General features: G+C 47.1%; 1 protein-coding gene across 31 annotated transcripts in view; it reads right to left on the bottom strand.

Annotated features, from left to right (window-relative positions):
- LOC121579882 (protocadherin gamma-C5-like) overlaps positions 1 to 16,522 on the bottom strand; it is a 189,514-nt gene that overhangs the window by 28,703 nt on the left and 144,289 nt on the right. For 2 of the 31 annotated variants that reach the window (XM_045224375.1, XM_045224389.1), the window contains exon 1: positions 1,512 to 4,123. The exons of 28 other annotated variants lie outside the window; for them this stretch is intronic. In XM_045224375.1, the coding sequence (XP_045080310.1) occupies positions 1,512 to 3,956 (2,445 nt within the window). In that variant the 5' untranslated portion in view covers positions 3,957 to 4,123. Of the gene's footprint in view, positions 1 to 1,511; positions 4,124 to 16,522 lie in introns of those variants that run through there. One more of the 31 variants, XM_045224395.1, reaches the window with a different exon arrangement.

Raw genomic sequence — 16,522 nt, 5'->3', positions numbered from 1 at the left:
AGGTGTGTGCCTTTCCAAATCATGTCCAATCAATTTAATTTGCTACAGGTGAATTCCAATCAACTTGTAGAAACATCTCAACAATGATCAATGGAAACAGGATGCATCTGAGCTCAATTTCGAGTCTCATAGCAATGGGTCTGAATACTTATGTAAATAATGTATTTCTGATTTTTTATTTTTTAAATGTGCAAATGTTTCTAAAAACCTGTTTTCACGTTGTCATTATGGGGTATTGTGTGTAGATTGATGAGGATTTTTATTTATTTAATCCATTTTAGAATAAGGCTGTAACGTAACAAAATGTGTAAAAAGTTAAGGGGTCTGAATACTTTCCGAATGCACTGTATGTACTGCAAGGCATACATTGATTTTCAGACAGATGCAAACAGACTGCCACAACACAATTTTAGACGAAGCACACAGACAAAACAACAGGAGCAAGCGTTCCATGACCCGCTAACTATTCCAGAGCTATTTCAGCACCTCATTTGTGGACAGCGCCTGCAGCCCTGAGTGCTTAGACCAAGTTAAACAATATTCTTTAACCTAGAATCGATTTCTGCGGCTCGCAGAAATCTAATTAGCATTATATAAAAAAAAACATAAATATCTGTCAGTTTAACCCTCTACAGACTAAGCCCTGTCTAAACAGGGGGAATTTGTTTTTACTTGATGAACATTGTAACATGGACTTACTGCTATTAGCCCAATACAAACACATTGAATTACAGATGTACTACATGGAACAAAAGATAGTCCCCCCCAAAAATCTAAAGGAAGTTTGTTCTGAAGTGTCTGTCTTATATCTGAGAGATATAAGAAAGATCAGGAAACATGTATTTAACCCTTTATTTTTGGCACTAAACAATCTCCATATATACTTCCGTTCAACTGGTACTGGGGGACTTTCAGACAAGACTTGTGAGGCCTTTGGGTGTCCTAGTGCAAAACAACTGACATGTACGTGTTCGTGAGTGTCTCACCTTTCCTCAGATGGGTCATATTAGTGTGTAGCCTAAACCGTTCGGACTACAGACAGAAGTTGGCAGATCGGCTGTAACGACTTCAGACGAGTCCTAAGATGCTTATGGGGTGAAACGTAAAACGGAGAACATCATCGAGTTCGTGAGAGTCTCATCTTTACATAGAGGGGTCAGAATAGTTTGCAGGCCAAACCGTTCGAACGCTACAGATAATTTCGTGAGAAGACCGATTTTCGGGATGCCTCTTGGTCTGACAAACAGCGCTCTAGCTCTCTCACCTTTCACCGCATATGCGGGAGTGCGACATCGGTGGATGCGGTGGATGGAGATGCATCAAATGCAAAATAAAACAGATACCGTATCTCTAGCTTAAAAGGCTATTATAAAGAGTGAATGCAAAACTCCCAAATTATATAGAATCGAAATGAATAGAAGTGGCGAAACCCAGTGCCAGGAGATACAGTCATAAATGAACAACGATATAATCCGGTGATAATAAAAACAAACATAATTAAATCCTCTCACCTGCTGGCCCTCGAACGTCCACGCGCTGTCCGGTAAAGATGCATCAAGCACGTTTATCATGTCCTTAAAGTCAGTGGTGCTGCTGGGCTTAACGAGGGTGAAATCACTGAACTCTGACACCGGAGAGAGACACGACCTGAAGGACTGGCTTTGAGACAACATGTCCCCTCCCAGGACCTCCACATACTTAATAGGGCCGTCAGTATTGAGTTGGAGCTGCAGGTTTCTGTTGGGATTCTTGTATCCGTCAGAGTCAGCCCGTCTGATACAGCAACTCGAGCTGCTCCTACTGTTTCTAACGCACTTCACCACTAAGATGAGAAAAGTCAACATAGACAACACGGACACTGAGGCCAGAGAGATGATCAAATAAAAGGTGATTTTACTGTTTCTCTTGCTGGGCTCGGCTGTTTTCTGGGTGAAGTCCGAGATGGGTTCGTGGAGCCCGTCCTCTAACAGTATGTTGACTGTGACTGTGGTAGACTGGGCCGGTTCCCCATTGTCCTTTATCTCTATAAGCAGACTCTGAGATGAGTCATCCTGCTCTGAAACAGGGCGTTTAGTCCTCACCTCCCCTGTGTAAAGATTCACACTGAACAGAGTCAAGTCTGTGGCCTCCGCCAGCCTATAGGAAATCCAGGCGTTATGGCCAGAGTCTGCGTCCACTGCCGATATCTTAGTAGCGAGGTGGCCTGCTTTAGCGGACCGGGGCATCTTCTGATGGGACACAGAGCCCATGACAGCAGAAGGGTAAATAACAGCGGGTGCATTGTCGTTCTGGTCCAGGATAAAAACATGAACCGTGGTGTTGCTGCTCAGAGACGGAGAGCCGTGGTCCTTTGCCTGTACCTGGATCTGAAATACCTTCAGTTTCTCATAGTCAAACGAGTGCATGCTGTAGATGCTGCCGTTATCTGAGTTTATGTAAATATAGGAGGAGACAGACACGTCTTGCACTTTAGAGTCTAATATAGAATAGGACATCTTCGCATTCTCACCTATATCTGGATCTGAAGCGGACACTGAACACATTATTGATCCAGCAGCATTGTTCTCTCTGACATAAACAGTGTAAGACGGCTGGGAGAAAATTGGAGGGTTGTCATTAACATCTAAAATATCCACTGTTATGATTTTATTCGAGGTCAGAGCTGGGGACCCTGAGTCCGATGCTTCAAGCTCAATACGGTATTCAGGGAATTTCTCCCGGTCTAAAGTTGAATCTGTTACTAGTGCGTAATGATCTGAAAATGAGGGGTTTAATTTGAAAGGGTAATCTGAAGACATACGAAGGGAAACTTTACCATTTTCTCCCGAGTCCAAATCCTTTGCACTAATTAGTGCTACCATGGTACCTACTGGGGCATCCTCTCTAACGGGTTTGGGTGAGGAGGTGATGGTTATCTCAGGTGGGTTATCATTAACATCTATAACTGTCACCTGAACATCGCTGTGCCCCTCCATAGATGGCGTGCCTTTGTCTCTCGCACGTATATCAAATTTGTATGAAGGACCTATTTCGTAATCTAACTCCTGTGACAATGTTATTTCTCCTGTTTCTTGGTCGATAGCAAAACGTTTTTGGATTTCATCTGGTGTTTGCGACCCGAATGAATAAATTATATCACTGTTAGAGCCCTCATCTAAATCGTCAGCTTTAACAGTCAATACTAACGTTCCAGGATTGGTATTTTCACTAAGTTGGATCTCATACAAGTCTTGCTCAAAACTTGGAGCGTTGTCATTGTTATCCAAAACGATAACTGTAAATTTCGCTATCCCCAATCTAGCAGGAGAACCTCCGTCAAATGCTGTAAGAATGAGATGATGGACAGACTGTTTCTCCCTGTCAATGGCTTTTTCAAGAACAAGTTCAGGAATCTTTGTTCCGTCTCTGCTATTCTTAACATTCAACTTGAAGAAGTCGTTTTTATTCAAGGTGTAAGAGTGCAGCATATTTACTCCAACATCAGGGTCTTGCGCCGTTTCCAACGGAACTCTTGCCCCTGGTAGAGTTGATTCCGCCACATTAACTGTGTTTTCATCTGACTTGAAACGTGGAGAATTGTCATTTATATCCAGTATTTCCACCTCAACTCGATAAAACTGAAGTGGGTCCTCAATGATAACCTGCAGAGGTAACAAACAACTCGCGCTTTGTCCGCACAGACTCTCTCTGTCTATCCGTTCATTTACAATGAGCTCGCCCTTTCCCAAATCCACAGCGAAATATTGCTTACCATCCCCGGGGGCTATCCTCAGTTTGCGAGTAGAGATCTTAGAGATTTCAAAACCCAAGTCCTTAGCTATATTTCCAACAACAGAGCCCACGTCCAGTTCCTCAGGAATGGTGTATCGAGTCTGCGCCTCTATTGTATTCCACAAGAGAAAGAACATCCATAATGCCAGCCATGGAACAATCTTTATCTTGACTAGCGTCCACATCTCCACAAATAGCGTGCAATATATAAAGCACTTGATCCGTCACACATCGCAAGAGAATGCAATGCAATTTCCAAATACACAGTAATTTCTTAAATGAACGGCTATATCCAATACATGTACATCGATGTGAGCCCAGCTATGTCTCTCCCAGCTCTGCTCATTGTAAGGGATATGGTGCTGTGGCTGGGGGAGGGAATAGATCTCTTTGTACAGTTCAGCACATGATTGGTTTACAGAGCTCCAATAGATTACTAATAGGAGCAGCTCTGAGTTAAAGTAACAGTGCAGCTAAATATATAGGGTGAGAGTTAACGTAATAGGCAGGCATAGAGATGAACTGGCTTGATTAGTTTGTATTTTAGTGGGGCATACAAATCATAGGATAATTATTTGAACTGAATGCCACGATGTTTTTTTATGTCCTAAAACATTTAATGATCAATGGGATATGTGATAAAACTGGATATGTGGTCAAACTGTGACACAACTGGAAGAGTGTAACACTTGTAGGTGTAGGGCAGTGTAGGATTTCACGAATTGACTGTTACAAGATGCACATGTGGAACCTTTCATTTTGATCAACAAATCACACTGCATTATCATTTGGCTATGATATTGTTTAGGCAATGTATGGGTTATTTTAGTGTATTCTGGATAAAACATACTTTCAAAAGAACACAATAAATTCTTGACTACAGATAAATTGCATGTAGGTATATAGCATATTGCTGAAAAACGTTGTTCTAAAATAGCACAAAATCCTATAGCAAATGTATTCCAGTTCTTATACAACATAAATAAGGTATGCCGTTGAGTCAGAATCAATGTTCAGGAAGAATACATACATTTGGTCGTCACTAGTTACCATAGACACAAAGTCATAAACCCCGCCCATCTCTACAATTTATCTTCGTAAAATGTGATTTTAAACCTAACCCTAACCTTAACCACACTGCTAACCTTATGCCTAACCCTAACCTTAAATTAAGACCAAAAATATATAACTATATTTTTTTACAAATTCTTACAATATAGCCATTTTGACTTTGTGGCTGTGGTAACTAGTAGAAACTGAAGGTAGTGGACAGAGCCAAATTGAACCACTCAAGCTTGGTCTCAGACTAGACGTAAAATAGTACATGTAAATTTGAGACACACAAATTAGTATAATAAACTACATGACCAAAAGTATGTGGACACCTGCTCGTCCAACATCTCATTCCAATATCATGGGCATTATTATAGAGTTGGTCCCTCCTTTGCTGCTATAACAGCCTCCACTCTTCTGGGAAGGCTTTTCACTAGATGTTGGAACATTGCTGCGGGGAATTGCTTCCATTCAGCCACAAGAGCATTAGTGAGGTCGGGCACTGATGTTGAGCAATAAGGCCTGGCACGGAGTCGGCGTTCCCATTCATCCCAAAGATGTTTGAAGGGGTTGTCAGGGCTCTGTGCAGGCCAGTCAAGTTCTTCCACACCGATCTCAACAAACCATTTCTGTATTGACCTCACCTTGTGCACGGAGGCATTGTCATGCTGAAACAGGAAAGTGCCTTCCCCAAACTGTTGCCACAAAGTTGGAAGCACAGAATCGTCTAGAATGTCATTGTATGCTGTAGCGTTAAGATTTCCCTTTACTGGAACTAAGGGGCCTAGGCCGAACCATGAAAAACAGCCCCAGACCATTATACCTCCTCCACCCAACTTTACAGTTGGCACTATGCATTGGGGCAGGTAGCGTTCTTCTGGCATACGCCAAACCCAGATTCCGTCGGACTGCCAGATGTTGAAGCGTGATTCATCACCCCACAGAACGCGTTTCCACTGCTCCAGAGTCCAATGGCGGCGAACTTTACACCACTCCAGCCAATGCTTGGCATTGTGCATGGTGATCTTAGGCTTGTGTGCGGCTGCTCGGCCATGGAAATCCATTTCAAGAAGCTCCCGACGAACAGTTATTGTGCTGACGTTGCTTCCTGAGGCAGTTTGGAACTCTGTAGTGAGTGTTGCAACTGAGGACAGACGATTTTTACGCGCTACGCACTTCAGCACTCGGCAGTCCCGTTTTGTGAGCTTGTGTGGCCTACCACTTCGCGGCTGAGACGTTGCTGCTCCTAGACGTTTCCACTTCACAATAACAGCATGTACAGTTGACTGGGGCAGATCTAGCAGGGCAGAAATTTGACAGACATACTTGTTGGAAAGGTGGCATCCTATGACGATGCCACATTGAAAGTCAATGAGCTCTTCACTAAGGCTACTCTACTGACAGTGTTTGTCTATGGAGTTGCATAGCTGTGTGCTCGATTTTATACACCTGTCATCAACGGGTGTGGCTGAAATAGCCAAATCCACTAATTTGAAGGTGTGTCCACATACGTTCAGAGACAGAGAGACGTGGTCTTTTGCCTGTACCTGGATCTGAAACACCTTCAGTTTCTCACAGTCAAACGAATGTATGCTGTAGATGCTGCCGTTATCTGAGTTTATGTAAATATAGGAGGAGACAGACACGTCTTGCACTTTAGAGTCTAATATAGAATAAGATATCTTGGCATTTTCACCTATATCTGGATCTGAAGCGGACACTGAACACATTATTAATCCAGCAGCAGTGTGTTCCGGAGTCAGAAGCTTTAATTTCGACAGTGTACTCTGGATTTGTTTCTCTATCCAAACTGGAGTCCATAACCAAAGCGGAGGGGTTGGTTTGTTGGCAGAGAGCAATGGCTAGCTAGTATGCTAACTATGCTAGCTAACTAACTGGCTGAATAAGTTGACGACGTACTCACTCAAACTGTCAAAACTAACCCAAAACTTTACACAACGTTAGACACGGACACGAATGATTTGTTTGGCATGTTAACACACTGGTGGTTTGTTGTAACCGAGTATTGGTGCTAAACCATGTTAATGGAGGCTGGCATGTTAGTTGGCTATGGCGTCATAGGATTCAGTGCCCTGGACGGTTTTCACTGAAGAATACTGTACCAAGTAAGCTAGCTGTATAAACTAAGTTAGAGTCTATTCCTAGAAAACATTGAACCGCTGTAGTAAACAACAATTATAATTTCTAAAGTGGAAGTTGGGAGAGTTATATTTGAGTGTTTCAGTGAAACGTAAGTGAGGGAGGCCCCGCTCTCTCGCTTTTCCAGATGTTTAGTTCATTTCATTCCAATCTCCTTTGCATTATTGTAGCCTTTTTCTGTAGCCTGTCAACTATGTGTCTGTCTATCCCTGTTCTCTCCTCTCTGCACAGGCCATACAAACGCTTCACACCGCGTGGCTGCTGCCACTCTAATCTGGTGGTCCCTGCGCGCACGACCCACGTGGAGTTCCAGGTCTCCGGCAGCCTCTGGAACTGCCAATCTGCGGCCAACAAGGCAGAGTTCATCTCAGCCTATGCTACCCTCCAGTCCCTCGACTTCTTGGCGCTGACGGAAACATGGATTACCACAGAAAACACTGCTACTCCTACTGCTCTTTCCTCGTCTGACCATGTGTTCTCGCATACCCCGAGAGCATCTGATCAGCGCGGCGGTGGCACGGGAATCCTCATCTCTCCCAAGTGGACATTCTCTATTTTCCCCCTGACCCATCTCTCTATCTCCTCATTTGAATTCCATGTTGTCACAGTCACTAGCCCATTCAAGCTTAACATCCTTGTCATTTATCGCCCTCCAGGTTCCCTTGGAGAGTTCATCAATGAGCTTGACACCTTGATAAGTACCTTTCCTGAGGATGGCTCACCCCTCACAGTTCTGGGTGACTTTAACCTCCCTTTGACTCATTTCTCTCTGCCTCCTTCTTTCCACTCCTTTCCTCTTTTGACCTCACCCTCTCACCGTCCCCCCCTACTCACAAGGCAGGCAATACGCTTGACCTCGTCTTTACTAGATGCTGTTCTTCTTCTAATCTCACTGCAACTCCCCTCCAAGTCTCCGATCACTACTTTGTATCCTTTTCTCTCTCGCTCTCCTCCAACACTACTCACTCTGCCCCTACTCAGATGGTGATGTGCTCTCGCAACCTTCGCTCTCTCTCTCCCGCTACTCTCTCCTCTTCCATCCTATCATCTCTTCCCTCTGCTAAATCCTTCTCCCTACGATCTCCTGATTCTGCCTCCTCAACCCTCCTCCCTTTCTGCATCTTTTGACTCTCTATGTCCCCTATCCTCCCGGCCGGCTCGGTCCTCCCCTCCTGCTCCGTGGCTTGACGACTCATTGCAAGCTCACAGAAGAGGGCTCCGGGCAGCCGAGCGGAAATGGAGGAAAACTAGACTCCCTGTGGACCTGTCATCTTTTCACTCCCTCCTCTCTACATTCTCTTCCTCTGTTTCCGCTGTTTCCGCTGCTAAAGCCACTTTCTACCACTCTAAATTTCAAGCCTCTGCCTCTAACCCTAGGAAGCTATTTGCCACCTTCTCCTCCCTGCTGAATACTCCTCCTCCTCCCCCTCCCTCCTCCCTCTCTGTGGATAACTTCGTCAACCATTTTGAAAAGAAGGTTGATGACATCCGATCCTCATTTATTAAGTCAAATGACACAGCTGGTCCTGCTCACACTGCCCTGCCCTACCCTATGCTTTGACTTCTTTCTCCCCTCTATCTCCAGATGAAATCTTGCGACTTGTGACGGCCGGCCACCCAACAACCTGCCCGCTTGACCCTATCCCCTCCTCTCTTCTCCAGACCATTTCCGGAGACCTTCTCCCTTACCTCACCTCGCTCATCAACTCATCCTTGACCGCTGGCCATGTCCCTTCCATCTTCAAGAGAGCGAGAGTTGCACCCCTCCTCAAAAAACCTACACTCGATCCCTCCGATGTCAACAACTACAGACCAGTATCCCTTCTTCCTTTTCTCTCCAAAACTCTTGAGCGTGCCGTCTCTAGCCAACTCTCCTGCTATCTCTCTCAGAATGACCTTCTTGATCCAAACCAGTCAGGTTTCAAGACTGGTCATTCAACTGAGACTGCTCTTCTCTGTGTCACGGAGGCTCTCCGCACTGCTAAAGCTAACCATCTCTCCTCTGCTCTTATCCTTATAGACCTATCCGCTGCCTTTGATACTGTGAACCATCAGATCCTCCTCTCCACCCTCTCCAAGTTGAGCATCTCCGGCACTGCTCACTCTTGGATTGCGTCCTACCTGACAGGTCGCTCTTACCAGGTGGCATTGCGAGAATCTGTCTCCACACCAAGTGCTCTCACCACTGGTGTCCCCCAGGGCTCAGTTATATGCCCTCTCATATTCTCTCTATACACCAAGTCACTTGGCTCTGTCATATCCTCACATGGTCTCTCCTATCATTGCTACGCAGACGACACACAATTAATTTTCTTCTTTCCCCCTTCTGATAACCAGGTGGCGAATCGCATCTCTGCATGTCTGGCAGACATATCAGTGTGGATGTCGGATCACCACCTCAAGCTGAACCTCAGCAAGACGGAGCTGCTCTTCCTCCCGGGGAAGGACTGCCCGCTCCATGATTTCGCCATCACGATTGACAACTCCATTGACAACTCCTCCCAGAGTGCAAAGAACCTTGCCGTGACCCTGGACAACACCCTGTCGTTCTCCGCTAACATCAAAGCGGTGACCTGATCCTGCAGGTTCATGCTCTACAACATTCGTAGAGTACGACCCTACCTTACACAGAAAGCGGCACAGGTCCTAATCCAGGCACTTGTCATCTCCCGTCTGGATTACTGCAACTCGCTGTTGGCTGGGCTCCCTGCCTGTGCCATTAAACCACTACAACTTATCCAGAATGCTGCAGCCCATCTGGTGTTCAAACTTCCCAAGTTCTCTCATGTCACCCCGCTCCTCTGCACACTCCACTGGCTTCCAGTTGAGGCTTGCATCTACTACAAGACCATGGTGCTTGCCTACGGAGCTTTGAGTGGAACGACACCTCCTTACCTTCAGGCTCTGATCAGACCCTACACCCAAACGAGGGCACTACATTCATCCACCTCTGGCCTGCTAGCTCCCCTACCTCTACGGAAGCACAGTTCCCGCTCAGCCCAGTCGAAGCTATTCGCTGCTCTGGCACCCCAATGGTGGAACAGGCTCCCCCACGACGCCAGGACAGCGGAGTCACTGACCACCTTCCAAAGACACTTGAAACCCTACCTCTTTAAGGAATACTTGGAATAGTATGAAGTAATCCTTCTTCCCCCACCCCCATAAAAAACAATAAAAAAAAATAAAAAGGTGGTTGTCCCACTGGCTATCATAAGTTGAATGCACCAATTTGTAAGTCGCTCTGGATAAGAGTGTCTGCTAAATGATGTAAATGTAAATGTAAATGTAGTTAGATACAGAATGTTTTAATTTAAATGGTAAGCCTGGCGCTATATTTGTTATGTGGGCAGCTTGTCTCTCCCTTTTCTGTTTCCCTTCCTCCTTGTTTTGTCCCCTCTTTTTCTGTTGTATCTGTATGTGTGTTTGTCCCCTTTATGTGGGTGTGTCTGGAGTGGATCAGGGGCGTGCTCAGGATCTGCCTCTCCTGTGCAGCTGCGGGTTGTTTCCAGTGATTCCTGCCTACGCAGCTGCATCCTATTCTCTCATCAACCTGCACTACTTATTCCTGGGCATGGCTCTCCACCGGCGCCAGATCGTTGTTCTTACCAGAGCGTTTCGGACATATCTCCCAACCTGCCTGCCTTCCTGCCTGTCGGTCTGCCTGCCTGCCTGCCTGCCTGCCTGCCTGCCTGCCTGCCTGCCTCAGCCTCTCCTTCCTCCGGAGCCGACTAGCCCACTCTGTTCCTTTACTTCAGTTGTTTTTTTGGACTAAGACAATTTTTACTTTGATTAAATATTTTGTTTCTTCCACTCCCTTTGTCGTGTTGTTTCTCTGAGTGCTGGGTTGAACCATAGCCTAACAGAACGATCTGGCCATGGACCCAACAGAGAAACAGCACGGGGCAAACAAAGACAGCTTCCAACAAGCTATCCAGGCTCAAGGAACGTTGCTAGGACAGCACGACCAGTTGATTCGGACTCTTGTGGAAGATAATCATCAACTGCTGAACCAGGTGACTCAGTTAACTACACACGTCTCTAAATTGTCTGTTATCAGTTCTCCATCTCTCTCTGACCCCCAGTTTGATGCACCCCAAGTTGTTTCCTCGGACACTAGGCAGGCTTCGTTCCGTCGGGAACCCCCTGTCACGTCGCCTGAACCGTTCAATGGAGAATTGGACAAGTGCCGGGGATTTTTGCTTCAGTGTGACTTGATTTTTCGGCAGAGACCACTGTCGTTTTCTACTGATTCATCTAAGGTACATTATGTTCTGGGGCTGTTAAGAGGGGAAAGCTCTGGTTTGGGCTGAGGCTGTGTGCTCAGATCAAACTTTGACTGGATTGACTTTTGCTGATTTCTCTGCTAAATTGAAGACTGTTTTTGACCATCCTGACCATGTGGGTAATTCCTCCAAGATACTTTTTAATTTGAGGCAGGGTTCTAACAGTGTGGCAGAGTACTCTATTGAGTTCTGGACGTTGGCAGCGGACTCCAAGTGGAACAATGTGGCACTTCAAGGAGCATTTCTAAACGGTTTGAATGAAGCCATTAAGGATGAACTGGCTGCTCGTGATGAGCCACATGATTTACATTCTCTCGTTTCCCTGTCCATCAAGCTAGACAATCGGTTGCGGGAGAGGCGTCGGGAGAGAGGCGATCGGCCACATCTAGGAGGACGAGTTCCCCAGCCTTCAACCACTCGAGTCTCGCCTCTCCGGAGTCGGCAGCTTCTTGTTCCTGATTCCATCCCGAGCACAGAGGAGGAACCTATGCAAGTGGGTCGAGCTCGACTACCTCCAGCAGAGCGGCAACGGCGCCTCCAGGCGGGTGAGTGCCTGTACTGTGGAGACGCCACACACATTCTGGCTACATGCCCTAAGCGGCCAAAAGACAAGGCTCGCTCGTAACGGTGGGTCTACTTGCGAGCCCAGAGTTAGATCCTGAACCCATCATTCCCCGATTACAAGTACCTGTAACCTTACGTTTCCAGAGTCATTCCCTGCCACTCTCAGCTCTCATAGACTCAGGTGCAGAAGATAACTTTATTAGCCACCAGTTCGTTACACAAGCTCGTATCCCCATGGAGCCACTACCTACCCCCATTCGGGTCACAGCCCTTGATGGGCGCCTCCTCGCGGAGATAACTCATCAAACCACCCCCGTTTCCCTAGTGATTTCTGGCAATCATTGTGAAAGCATTCAGCTAAGAGTTATGTCTGGCTCAGCTACCTCCCTAATCCTTGGCTTCCCCTGGTTGGCTCTTCACAACCCACAAATTGATTGGACACGTCACACCATTCTCAGTTGGAGCACTAACTGCCATTCCGAGTGCCTGAGGTCAGCGGTTCCCCCACTAAGTGTAACCCAACTCCTCCCTCAGCTCCTCTTGATCTGTCATCTGTCCCCAAAGAATACCATGACTTAGCGGAGGTTTTCAGTAAGGACAAGGCTCTGTCTCTACCACCACATAGGCCTTATGATTGCCCTATTGAACTGCTTCCTGGTGCTCCCTTGCCCTCTAGTCGGTTATACAATCTGTCCCGACCGGAAAGAGAGGCAATGGAGCAGTACATTGGTGATTCTCTGGTCTCGGGCATAATCCGTCCTCGTCGTCTCCTTTGGGTGCAGGTTTCTTTTTTGTGGAAAAGAAGGACAAGTCGTTACGCCCCTGTATCGATTTCAGGGGTTTAAACAACATAACTGTTAAAAACAAGTATCCCCTTCCACTCATCAACTCAGCTTTTGAACCTCTGCATGGCGCCACAGTGTTTTCCAAGCTCGACCTCAGGAATGCTTATCACCTTGTCCGAATCCGAAAGGGAGATGAGTGGAAAACCGCTTTCAACACTCCACTGGGACATTTTGAGTATTTGGTCATGCCCTTTGGGCTTTCAAATGCCCCTGCGGTTTTCAAGCCATGGTGAACGATGTTCTTAGGGATTTTTTGAACCGTTTTGTCTTTGTATACCTGGATGATATTCTTGTTTTTTCCAAGTCACCCGAGGAGCATGAGTCACACGTCCGTCAAGTCCTTCAACGGCTCTTGGAGAACAAGCTGTACGTCAAAGCAGAGAAGTGTGAGTTCCACAAACAGTCTACATCGTTCCTTGGATTCATAATTGAGAGCGGGCAGGTGAAGGCGGACCCCGAGAAGATCCGGGCAGTGACGGAATGGCCCACACCCACCACCCGTAAGCAACTTCAACGATTTTTGGGCTTTGCTAACTTCTACCGTAGATTCATTAAGGGTTTTAGTAGAGTGGTGGCACCCCTTACAAGACTCACATCTCCTAAAGTCCCTTTTCGGTGGTCCCCTGAGGCGGAGCAGGCGGTAGGGGTTTTGAAGGAACTGTTTTCCACCTCCCCCGTGTTGATACACCCCAATACCTCTCTGCAGTTTGTTGTGGAGGTGGACGCGTCGGACTCAGGTGTGGGAGCAGTCCTCTCCCAGCGCTCCCCACTGACCAAAAGCTTCACCCCTGTGCTTTTTTCTCCAAGAAATTGTCACCCACAGAACGGAATTACGACGTTGGAAACCGGGAACTGCTGGCGGTCAAGCTTGCACTGGAAGAATGGCGGCACTGGCTGGATGGAGCTGAACTGCCGTTTGTGGTCTGGACTGACCACAAAAACTTGGCTTACATCCAAGCCACTAAGAGACTCAACTCACGCCAAGCCAGATTGGCCCTGTTTTTTAGTAGGTTTAACTTTATTCTTACATACAGACCGGGGTCAAGAAATGTTAAACCAGATGCTTTGTCCCGCCAGTTTGCTGACCCTTCGGAAACCAGCGAGCCTGAGGCAGTCCTGCCTTCCTCATGCGTCGTGGCGGCTGTTCAGTGGGAGATCGAGTCTCTTGTGAAGACTGCACTTGCCACGGACCCGGGACCGGGTGATGGACCTCCCAACCTACTCTTTGTTCCCGAGACGGTCCGGTCTCAGGTGTTGCAGTGGATTCACACCTCCCGTTTTGCTGGTCACCCTGGGATGAGACGCACGTTGACGCTGCTTAGGAGACATTTCTGGTGGCCTTCAATGGAAACTGACGTTCGGGCTTTTGTGGCAGCCTGTTCAACCTGTGCTCGGGGCAAAGCCTCCCATCAGTCCCCTTCGGGGCTGCTGCTACCCCTCCCAGTTCCCAGCCGTCCCTGGTCCCACATTGCCATGGATTTTGTCACCGGCCTACCCAAGTCTGAAGGTAATGATACTATACTTACCATTGTGGACAGATTCTCTAAATCTGTCCACTATATAGCATTACCAAAATTACCGTCTGCCAGTGAGACAGCGGACCTCCTAGTCCAACATGTATTCCGTCCCCATGGAATACCTGTGGACATCGTATCTGATAGAGGCCCACAGTTTACTTCCCGTGTTTGGAAGGTTTTCTGTTCTGCTTTGGGTGCTTCCGTTAGTCTGTCCTCAGGGTTTCATCCCCAGACCAACGGTCAAACAGAAAGAGCCAATCAAAACCTCGAAGCAACCCTTCGTTGTGTGGCTGCTCAACATCCATCATCCTGGGCCAAACATCTGCCCTGGATAGAGTACGCCCACAACTCCCTCACCGCCTCTGCCACCGGTCTTTCACCCTTCGAGGTTACCATGGGTTATCAACCCCCTCTGTTTCCTGCTCAGGAGAAGGAATTGGCTGTTCCTTCGGTTCAGGAGAACCTCCGCCGCTGCCAGAGAGTGTGGAGCGACGCTCGGGAAGCATTGCTTCGGACCACCGACAGGAACAAGACAACAGCGGATAGGAGCAGGACTCCCGCACCTGTGTTTCATCCTGGTCAAGAGGTTTGGCTGTCATCTAAGAACGTACCTCTTCGTACCAAATCACGCAAGCTGTCTCCCTCGGTACCTGGGTCCGTTTGTGGTGGAGTCCATCATTAACCCCGCTGCGGTTCGTTTGAAGTTGCCTTCAGCCATGAAGATACACCCTACTTTCCACGTCTCCCAACTGAAACCTGTGTCCTCCAGCCTTTTGTGTCCGCCGGCTGATCCACCTCCACCTGTTCGCCTCATTGACGACCATCCGGCCTACACCGTCAGTAGGCTCCTGGACTCTCGGAGGCGGGGTAGGGGTCTCCAATACCTAGTCGATTGGGAAGGTTATGGACCAGAGGAGAGGTCTTGGGTCCCTAAGCGTTTTGTGTTGGATCCTCAGCTGATCACGGACTTCCATCACGACAACCCTGACAGGCCTGGTGGGTCGCCAGGTGGCGACCATTGAGGGGGGTACTGTTATGTGGGCAGCTTGTCTCTCCCTTTTCTGTTTCCCTTCCTCCTTGTTTTGTCCCCTCTTTTTCTGTTGTATCTGTATGTGTGTTTGTCCCCTTTATGTGGGTGTGTCTGGAGTGGATCAGGGGCGTGCTCAGGATCTGCCTCTCCTGTGCAGCTGCGGGTTGTTTCCAGTGATTCCTGCCTACGCAGCTGCATCCTATTCTCTCATCAACCTGCACTACTTATTCCTGGGCATGGCTCTCCACCGGCGCCAGATCGTTGTTCTTACCAGAGCGTTTCGGACATATCTCCCAACCTGCCTGCCTTCCTCCCTGTCGGTCTGCCTGCCTGCCTGCCTGCCTGCCTGCCTGCCTGCCTGCCTGCCTCAGCCTCTCCTTCCTCCGGAGCCGACTAGCCCACTCTGTTCCTTTACTTCAGTTGTTTTTTGGACTAAGACAATTTTTACTTTGATTAAATATTTTTGTTTCTTCCACTCCCTTTGTCGTGTTGTTTCTCTGAGTGCTGGGTTGAACCATAGCCTAACAATATTCAAGTAGACCTTGCCATTCTCTCCAGAGTCTATGTCCTTGGCACTTATCAAAGCTACAACTGTTCCAACAGGCGCGTCTTCACGAACAGGGCTAGGCTGAGACTTTAAAATTATTTCTGGGGAATTGTCATTCAAAGCCATAATTTCAATATTAATAGTACAGAGGCCTTGCATTGGTGGAATGCCTTTGTCTGTGGCAAGAACATCCATTTTAAACAAATGTCTCTCTTCATAATCTATCTCTCCCTTAACCTTTATTTCGCCAGTTTGGGGATCAACAGCTAAAAGGTTCTGTAGTAACTCTGAGGTGTGTGGGCCAAATGAGTAAACGATCTCACGATTGCCTCCATCATCACGATCGACTGCTTTTACAGTGACAACGATAGTTCCTGGTTATGTATTTTCAACCACTTGGATATCATATCCACTTTCCTCAAACATGGGTGCATTATCGTTTATGTCTTGTACCTGAATAATAATTTCTGCTGTGCCTGATCTAGCAGGATTTCCACCATCTACAGCTGATAGAAGCAGGCTGTGTACGGACTGTTTTTCTCTGTCCAATACCTTTTCTAAAATCAATTTGGATACTTTTGACCCACCTTTATTTATTTTAATATCCAGCACAAAATGTTCATTTTTACTAAGTGTATATGTGCGTAAAGAATTGGAGCCAACGTCGGGGTTATGTGCTGATTCTAAACGAAATCTTGCGCCTGGTAGTGTGTGCTCCGCAATATAAAAAAAAAATGTATATTGCTTTGAAA

The sequence above is a fragment of the Coregonus clupeaformis genome, chromosome 13 (assembly GCF_020615455.1).
Source record: "Coregonus clupeaformis isolate EN_2021a chromosome 13, ASM2061545v1, whole genome shotgun sequence".
In the NCBI taxonomy this organism is placed as follows: Eukaryota; Metazoa; Chordata; class Actinopteri; order Salmoniformes; family Salmonidae; genus Coregonus; species Coregonus clupeaformis.
The sequence above is the reverse complement of the archived record's forward strand: the minus strand, read 5'-3'. Positions and strand labels throughout refer to the sequence as shown.